At 37.2% G+C, this 10,012-nt stretch overlaps 1 protein-coding gene across 1 annotated transcript in view; it reads left to right on the top strand.

The window, feature by feature from the left end:
- Positions 1-459: 459 nt before the first annotated feature.
- LOC103897037 (catenin delta-2) overlaps positions 460-10,012 on the top strand; it is a gene marked incomplete at its 5' end in the record, with an annotated part of 124,547 nt that continues 114,994 nt past the window's right edge. Inside the window, one exon of the mRNA XM_019471447.1 lies at positions 460-572. Coding sequence (XP_019326992.1) covers positions 460-572 — 113 coding nt within the window. The remainder of the gene's footprint in view (positions 573-10,012) is intronic.

The raw sequence follows: 10,012 nt of genomic DNA, 5'->3' as shown, positions 1-10,012 counted from the left end.
TTTCGCTAGTGTGTACTGTGATGGTTGTCTTTTCGAGTACAAAAGCTTTTGTCACCGCATGATCATCTGCAGAACTTTGCATCTTTTTTTAAGTAACACAAATTATTCTCATTTGTGATCATACTTAGATCAGCTTGTTAAGAACACATTTGTAGCTACTAAGAGGTCTACGTGAATTATGAATGATTTTGACGTAGGTCTAAGTTGTTCAATGTATTTGGAAATTCCATTCCTGATAAACCGGCTCATTCTACGACATATATCGTTAGAGTGAATGAAGGAACGAGTAGGTGTTACCACAAAAAATTTTAACTGCAAATTTGTTTAAAAACGAAAAAAAAAAGCTTTCCTATAAGATATTTATACTATCAGTTCTTGCACAAATTATCATTTTCTGTACTGAAATTCCTTCATAATCTCAAGAGAAGTCAAACCAAATGATTTAATTTATTTTTTCAGGAACTGCAGTTTGAGAGACTGACTCGAGAACTTGAGGCTGAACGTCAGATTGTAGCTAGCCAGCTGGAGAGATGTAAGCTTGGATCAGAAACTGGAAGCATGAGCAGCATTAGGTAATGTACGAATTGTTAATGTCTTTGTAATGTAATTAATTTTGTTGCTGTTACGAATTACCACTGAGAACAAGATTGATCATCTTTTTGTAAAGAAATTATACACCAGGGAGCTTGAGATTTTAGCAGAGTTTGAAAATTTGGATTTTGATCTGCTTTTCAAAAAGAAAATTCAAGAAGATGCTTAATTTCATGCAATTTGGTATCTGGTTTGTCCAGTAACAAAATAGTAGTCACATTTGGAATTCATTGATTTGCTGTAGTCTGAATGGATTAACAGCAAAACTCCTGTTTCCACTACCAATACAGCTGTAATTTTCAGCCAGAGCTTTTTAGCTTCATATTTGCAGAGATGTATTGGTAAATTTTGTGAACCTGTTTGTTGTGGTTTAACTCCAGCTGGCAACTAAGCACCACACAGCTTCTCACTCGCCCTAGCCCACAGTGGGATAGGGGAGAGAATCAAGGGGAAAAAAAAAAAGTAAAACCCATGGGTTCAGATAAAGTTTAATAGCTAAAGCAAAAGCGCACGCAAGCAGCAAAGCAAACCAAGGAATTAATTTGCTGTTTCCCATGGGCAGGCAGGTGTTCAGCCATCCCCAGGAAAGCAGGGCTCCATCATGCATAACGGTGACTTGGGAAGACAAACGCCATCACTCCAAACGTCCCCCCTTTCCTTCTTCTTCCCCCCAGCGTTTTATATGTTGACACATGGTGTGGAATATCCCTTTGGTCAGTTGGGGTCAGCTGTCCCAGCTGTGTCCCCTCCCAGCTTCTTGTGCACCCCCAGCCTCCTCGCTGGTGGGGTGGGGTGGGGTGAGAAGCAGAAAAGGCCTTGACTCTGTGTAAGCACTGCCCAGCAGTAACAAAAACGTCCCTTTGTTATCAACACTGTTTTCAGCACAAATCCGAAACATAGCCCCATACCAGCCACTATGAAGAAAATTAACTCTATCCCAGCCAAAACCAGCAGACTGTTTTATCATAATTTCATCATTCAAGGTATTAAAAGCTTTAGAGATAATTACTTAAAGCGGCTGATCTGAAATCAAAACGTAATGATAAAATATGAGTCACTCTCTTCTTCTAAACATCAGCTTTCTTCACTTCAAGAAATTGTTCTGGCACATTGTTTGGATGATGGCGAGATTATTTAAGAAATTGTAACAAAAGGAAGCTGATCTCTTGGTCAGTTTGGTGCAAGTAAAGATTTTGTAATTTTGAGCTTCTTGGTACTAGTTTCTTTGTTTTCTCAGGTGAACCTGATAAATGAAAGACGATAGTACTTGAGTGTCAAGGATCAAGAAAAAAATATGTTGTATAGACATATCTTCTGTTTTTATCAGTGGAAATACTAAGTGTGATATCTTTTGAATACATAAGATTAAATATGATATGCCTCGCTTAGTGCCAAGTTTTGTGTGATACTAGTAGAAAAACTACAAAAAGTATCTATCGCTGCTGGAAGAAACTCTTCCTCAGTTTAAGCAATTCAGACTACAATCAAATAAATGATTGTTTTCCATGATAAGTAGGAAATAATTATTCAGTAGAATGCCAAAGATGCAACAAAAATACTGAATGTAACAGTTCAATTAAAATGGCAGAAGTCAGAAGAATCTTTCACTAATTCAGCAGAAGCTGTACGTGAAGTTGACTTAAATATAAACATTTTTAATAAATCAAGTGAGAATTAACTCCCTAAGATAAAATCTTACTTTATTCTATATAATCTTCCCCACCAACTAGACTAATGTTAACATTAGAGAAACTATATTACTTAGAATTATTTAAGCACAGAGTAGGTAGTACTTGGCAATGCAGTACAGTACTATATTTGCACCTTAAGTGCACTCCCCCAGCACTTTAAATTTTACGTACGGTATGACTGCATTTCAAAAAAGCTATCTGAACTATGTTTGAATAATACTGAGCTATGTTTGAATAATACTGAGCTATGTTTGAATAATACTATTATTTTAGGATTATTCCAGCCAGTGATACAGAGGTTGGGAAATTTCTTGTTTGGAAGGAAATGTTTTCTTGGTGAACTTCTTTCCTATTGGTAAAGTTACACTTTTGAGTCATCAGTGGTATCAAGGTCACTCAGCTGTTTCTTAAGAGACTCCTGTTATTTGAGAAGTTTAATATTTTGACTACTAATCTCTCTGTGGAATAAACTACTACCCAGAATAACTGAGGAGATTTCATGCAAATTTTTCACATGTGTAATTTGCCCCAGAAATGTTTTACATATGAGAGTTTAAAATTTCTAGTGTTTCAACTAAAAACACTTTAAGAACTACTTGAAATAGTGTTGTCCAGAAGGTTACAATTAGATAGCTGTTCTTAGACTTGACAAGTGATTTAAAAAGGAAATCAATAATAATCTAATGTTGTTTGTGTTGGGTTGTTGTTTCTCCCATACATATTAAATGAGCTTTAATTTTCTGTTAGTTTTAAAAATACTAAATCATTATGGGAGGGGGCAGAAGTAACACAAATATTAAGTGAAGTCAAATGTCTGGCTGCTGTGCTGACTTTCCAGTGCTCATCCAGATTTGAGAATGTTCCTTTGACATAGTATAGTGAGATGAAGGCTCAGAAGATAAAGAGCTATGTACTGGAATAATATGTGTTAAGAAAAAAGGTACCTAACTTCTTAAAGTCTTTTGGAGTCTGTGGGGGCAGAAGAGGCTTGCTTAAAAATACTTTTTTTCATAGATATAACACCATGTGAAGCTAAGCTTTGTAGACATACCTGCTTTAAAGCAAGGTGATTAATTTCATGGCAAACAGTAAATGCATTAAAAATAAGTTTCTTACTGATACAGGGTAATTTGAAGATTTTGCCATCTTTATTTTATTCAGCTACTGAATAATTAATTAATTGTTTTAAGCATCCTTTTCTGGCAGAACACAAGCTAAAATCAGAACTTATAGCTGTTATTACTAAGCTTTTATTGGTAAAGAGCTTTTTAAAACAATCTTTAAATCAGTTGCATTTATTTTAAATACTGTCATTATTCAAAGTGAAATCCTACCTGTAAGTCTACAGTAGAAGTGAATATACATCCTTCAGTGATGTCACCGTTGTCTGATGACACCTAGGTTTATTATTCAGATGCTTTTCCTTATCAAGGAATAATCAAACTGGACTGATTATAATCAGCATATTTTAATGTTGGGAAGTTAGAAATTTTTTTGCCGCTTTAAAATAATTCAAAATATCTAAAAGGAATTTTTCTTGTTAATATTTGTTATCTATGTCTGTTAGTACCCAAGTATCTAAAACTAGTACATGGAGCAGCTATCCATATCTGCAATTTTAGTCAGGCTAAAACAGCTTACAGTAGTGTTTTCTGCTGTATCTTACTCTAACATCTAAAAAGAACTGCAGATATACATAACAAGTGCTTACAGTGCCCTTCATTGTGGAGATATCAGGAAAACTGATCTCAGCTTTACCTCCTTGGGATAGTAGTTTCATGGAGTCTTAAGATTGCGCCCTTGAAACCAGGTTTTTAGGAACATGCTGAAGGGCTGTTATTTCTGGCTTCAGTTTTGCTTTCTGTACTCATCTTGCATATTTGACGCTTGGCCCATAGGAGTTGTGTATCCAGCTGTGCTGTGAAGCTCCATGTAGCTCAATTTTCAGTCCTTATGGACTTCCTATATAACCTTTTCTTGTCACAGAAATCGGGATCCAGAAAGTAACGTGAGGTGAATTTGCACAGCACAACGCAACTCCACACAGAATTATGCAGCCTAGATCCTTAATGGGAATCACTGTATCTTACACTGGTATAGCTCCATAGCTCAGATTGATCAAGCCTGGTGAGAGGCAGGTCTAAGTCACCAGGAAGGAATCTGGCATTCATAGTTGCTGTGATACAAAGTGATACCTCTGTACTGTAGTTTGCCTGTAGATGTGCCAGTTTGTTCAGAAGAGATTGGATTAGCCAGAACTGACTGCTCTTATCCAAAGCTCTGATTGCGACAAGTCTTGCTCAACTGAAGGGACACAAATGCTCAGTTCTTCCACAGGACCATTCTCTAACCTTGAAGAATTGATTTTGGGCATGCGAGGAAACACCACAGCTTTAATAGTGTTCATCATTTCTGTGCCTACCTATCTCACAGCTGGGCCACATCAAAATACCCAAAGTAAATTTTCTTCGTCATATCCTTGATTGGTAGTAATTTTTTAGAGGGTTAGGGGACTATATTCACTAGGAATTGTACCAAAAGGACTTAAGTGCCTTCTCTTCAGGAACAGGGTCTTGGCTGTGAATCAAAGGGGGAATCAATGGCTTCTGGTAAAGCCAAATAAAATGCGTAGACCATGAAGTAGGACAAAACTTAGGGAACTCTTCCATGCCACAGTGTTTCCCTGTTGGCAAACTCTGAGCAGTTCATTACTCAGCCTGCTGAGTATTAAAATTTCATCACGCATTGCATAAGGAGTCAAGTCATGTTCTATACTGCTCCATCCCTCTGGCAGAGGTGCTTATTCCTTCTGGACCAGATCCATCAGTCTGTCACTCTTTTGTATGGAGGGCAGTTAGATGCTTGCATATCTTTGAGGTCTTCAGTCTCTGATAATTTTAAGCACATATTAATGTATTTCAAATTTCTGAATTTCCCATGACCACATCATGTAGTTCCTCAAAACAGAAGCTGACAGAAGTGAGAGGTTTTTTTCCTTCTAGAGATGAAAACAAAATCTCTGAGGCACTTTGAAGACTCGGCTACATGTTTTCATGTTTTCTTTTGAAAGAATTCAGGCAAAATAGCGCCACAGAATGGAAAGACTGAACAAGCAAGAAAATAGTCCAAATATCCTTTGGACTTCATTGAAGAACTGTACTTACTTGTTAGTAAATCCTTAAAACTTTAAAATAAGTTTCTGTTTCACATTCTTTATCACTGTTTTATGTGAGCAACTTATGTTTGTTTACTTACTTTGATGGAACCTTACTGTTTGAACTCAGGAGCGTAGCTCAAGCATAGCCTACTCTTTCTCTTTGAACATATAGTTTGCAAATTGGTCAGTCAATAGAATTTTTCTCAACTGAATTTCAACCCCCCACTGAAATTAGTAGAAGGGATTTGCCATTTGCTATTGAAAGTCTCCTGAAAAGACTGATATTTGTGCATGAGTCTTAAGCAACATGCTAAAGTTTCTGTATTTTACAGGTAGCAAAAATACTATCTAATTTACTGAATTGCGTGGAAAGCTTACCTGCTTTGTATATGCTTTCTTCAATGTAGTTCTCTCTCTTGGAGATGCATATGTTATTCATACTTTATTATTGGGGAAACTGATGTTTTACTTAGGAGGATACAATTTTTGCAAATTCCCTGAAAAAATGTCCAGCAAGTCTAACTGATAATCCCGTAAGATCCTTCATTTCAAGAACATTGAAGAGAGATGAAGTGCACCATGGCATAGGTAGACCATTTCCACTGTGTTGGTCAAGTAAATAAAATTGCAGTTACAAAGTTCTCCTGTACAGCTGTAGGTGTTAGATCTCATTTAGGCTACTTATTGTAGTAGTATCTAGAATAGTCTTTGTAGATATTTAATATTAGGGGTTGACAAATCCAGTAGCCCAGCAGAGGTGAGGCTGCCACAGCCTAGACCAGCACAGGCTAGAGAAATGGGCTGAGTGGAATCTTATGAAGTTGAAATTTATAAACGAAAGCAAATGCAAATTCCTGCATCTAGGATGGAATAACCCTGTGTGACAACACAGCCAGGGGCTGTCTAGATAGAACACAGCTTTACAGAAAAAGACCTGCAGGAGCTCTTCAACAACAAACTGAACATGAGTCAGCAGTGCGTCCTTGCAGCAAAGGTGGCCAGCTGCATCCTGGGCTGCAGTAGCAAAAGTGTAGCCAGCAGATCAAGGCAAGTGATTCCTCCCTTTTATTTGAAACTCGTGAGGCTACATCTTGAGTACCGTATCCAGTTTTGCGCTTCCCAGTACAAGAACGACATTAGCATGCTGGAGCAAGTTCAGTGCAGGGCTGCCAAGAAGGTTGGAGGCTAGAGAGCACATGGTATATGAGAAGAGGCTGAGGGACAAGGGGTTTTAGCTGTGAGAAGGGTCAGGAGGGGTCTTTCTTCTGTCTACGACCAGGTAATGGGAGGACGTAGGGAAGACAGGGCGAGACTGTTCTCAGAGGCGCATTGTGGTAGAATGAGAGGTGACAGACACAAGTTGGAACATAGAAAATTCTGACCAGATGTAAGGAAAACATTTTTCACCATGAGTTTGGTTAAACACTGGAACAGGTTACACTGAGAGGTTGTAGTTTCCAACCTTGGAGATATTAAAAACATGACTTCCCCTTCCCACCTAAGTTTTCCTGTGTTTTTTATTATTATTTCCACATAAATACTAGGAAAATAATTGTATTAGAATTCTATATAATTTTTTACATCAAATTCTTCAAGTATTTCAGAAAAAATTCTCTCTGTAATCTAAACTAGTGAACGTATGGTTCGCTTTTAGCTGTGAATGTAGGTATTAAAAAACAAAGTTGAAAAATATATGGTTAGTGTGGACTTGAGCAAAATATGAGCCAAAAGGAAAAGATATGTTTCTGTTATATTATGAGAGGAGAACAGTTGTTTGTGTGCAAAGAGTTTGATCAACAGTCACATGTAGAAAATAATGCAACTTTCAAGTAAATTTATGTATGATCAGTATTGGAAAACTGTTTTGCCTGCATTGTGGTTCTTCGTCAACTCAACATGTTATCAGTTAAACGTGTTCAACTTTTTCACATTGCTTTGATTACAGTGATGTCTCCAAGGGCTACTGGGAAGCTTCTAAATTTAAAACAAAGATAAAGAAACACTTTTAATTAAATGTAAATTAGAAAGTTAACTTTTAAAAAGAAAAAAATGCACAGTTATTTCAGAGCAGAAATAAAATATTGATCCTTTTTATCATTACTTATGAAAATGCCAAATGTAATTTTTGTACTTGCTTTTTTAAACATAGGCCAATAGCATGATATTAATAGTCACTACATTCAAGAAATGTAGTCAGATTTTTAGAAGTGATTTTCTTTAAGATTGGCATTTCACCAGTGGACAGAGAAGATTTTGACTAAACTCGACAGCAAATGCTGTAGCTCAGAAATTCATCTCGTTCTGGAATGTGTGTTTGCTCAGTAGTTCAGAAGCTGAATAAGCTGAAAGTTTTGTCACACTGTTGCTCATCTTCATTGTGGATTGTGTAAAGCTTAACAAGTCATGCTTGGATGAACTTTTGTCAACTGAATTAATAAAAAAGTTATCTGAAATAAAATAAAAAAAGCAGGCAGGTTTTTGAAAAAGTGTTTCTGAAAATGCTCCTCACAAATTCTACAAGTCTGAATATTTAGCTGTGGTAAGACAACATTTTGTGGGGTTTTTGTTGGTTTTTTTTTTTCCATTCTCTCACAATGATTTTATGTTGCTATAAGTGACCAGGTCAGGTGGAACCCTTTAGAAAGCTGCAGAGATTGCTCTACTCCCGAAGAGCAACTAAACTTAGTCAAGAAGGGAAGATGTCAGACAATTCAGGGTACAGCAGGGAAAGGAATTACAGTCAAAAGCAGGAAATCTCCAGTTTCTATACAGACCAGCAAGATATATGAGTTATACACAGTCTGCAGTGAACATGAGGGAGCAGCCAGCCAGACCTCAGAGTAATAGAATTAAATTTCTAAGGGCCAAGTGCAACTGTCTAGACTTGCATCAACTCAAAACATTCTTCAGTTGGCTAAGACCAAGTGACAAGGCAAGGACCCAGCTGTGAAGACATGGGCTAAAGAAGAGTGGGATATAAACCTTTAGTTGTCTGGAGGAGGGGGTGTGTGGGGTTTTTTTCTGAGATTTTTCTGAATAAATGTTAAGTTTCTATTTTCTACTCTAATAAAAGTTGTGTGGGAAAATGGGAGTTGTGTAGAGGTCTTTCAGTTGTCTTTGAAAAAGATCTATGTACATCCATCCCAAAGTTCTGACTAGTTTGGGATCCTGTAACAACTCAGAAATGTTTAACAGCAGTACGTTTTAAGGGCAGAGTCTATTCACAGGTGATTTCCTTCTTTAGTTTGTGAATATATGACAAAAAAAGAAAAATATTTTCCTCAATATTTTACCCTCTCTTTTGCAGTCAAGAACATCTTAAAAGGGTTTTTTTTAGTGAAAAGAAGGTTAACAAGTCCCCCCAAAATCTGTAATAAACATGCTATCTCCCAATCATCAAATTTTACCCTAGAGCTTTGTGTTTGGAACTGCTGACAGCAGAAGAGATGTAAGTACAGCATGTATAATTTCCCTCTTTCTCAGAAGTATTACACAGAATCCATGGAAAGCAGTGCTGGTAATGTGAAGAACCATTTGGAAGTAGATAAACTGAGTCAAATGAGAAATCGGAGAAAGGAGACTTCTTTTTCTTTGTTCAAACCTCATCAGCTTATAGCCGTGTCTGCATTAGCAGAAGCGCAGCACAATTCTTGGGGCTCAGCAGAAGGAAACATGCAGTTCTGAGAACACAGCATCCATATCATAAGTGTTTTGAGGGGATTTATAACCGACTTCAGTTTGGTCCCATGGATGGGCCTGCCGTTAGTTGTTGAAGTAAAGCTAGGCTCCTGGAGAGCCTCTTCCAGTTTAGTTTCTGAAAACAATTCATTTGGTGTGCCGCGAGACCACTTCATGATGCAAACTGAAGCTTGGGAAATGGAAAAGAGCAGGAGGTTCGCTTCAAAGATGCACTGTTACTTTGAAGGACAGTGCTAATGTCAGTGGAACCTATACTGAACGTCATTGTCCCTTAGAATGCCTCAGTCCGGGGTGAGCAGAAGGAAAATGTTGCACTGGACCTGTTGATATTCATTTGTGTCACTTAATTCATGTCTATGCTGAGTCTTATTTGTTGGCAGTTCCATTTAAAAACCCCTAAACAGGTACAAAATTGACATGGGTCTTGAGTAGGAAAACTAAAATGAAAGGTGGGCCATGCATACAGGATGTTTTGGGGTGACTCAAATCTAGCCACGTTGATGAGGAATGTTTTGTCAATAAGCAGGGTACTATCTGATATATTTCCAGATCTTGTATAAAGCTTATCATGCATTATTGGGCTTGTGGTAAAACAGAATATCCTGGTAAAAACATGTTGTAGGGTTCAAGGTATCAGAGAGAAAAAACCCAAACATTCTTTACTAGGAAGCCAGCTTCCTTGTTGAATAGTCTTGCATCTTTGGTTATAATGCTACTAAGACAGTATGAGAATGAAATGAGCTGGAAGGAAACATTCAATTAGATCAAAATGGTGGGAAAATATGCAAATGTTTGTTATACCGTAATGTTTTCTTTTAAGTCTTTGCATTATTTGAGTTCTTTGCTATCTCTAAAAAGCATAAATTAAAAAAAA

This window comes from Aptenodytes forsteri, unplaced genomic scaffold, assembly GCF_000699145.1.
Source record: "Aptenodytes forsteri isolate BGI_AS27 unplaced genomic scaffold, ASM69914v1 Scaffold322, whole genome shotgun sequence".
In the NCBI taxonomy this organism is placed as follows: domain Eukaryota; kingdom Metazoa; phylum Chordata; class Aves; order Sphenisciformes; family Spheniscidae; genus Aptenodytes; species Aptenodytes forsteri.
The sequence above is the reverse complement of the archived record's forward strand: the minus strand, read 5'-3'. Positions and strand labels throughout refer to the sequence as shown.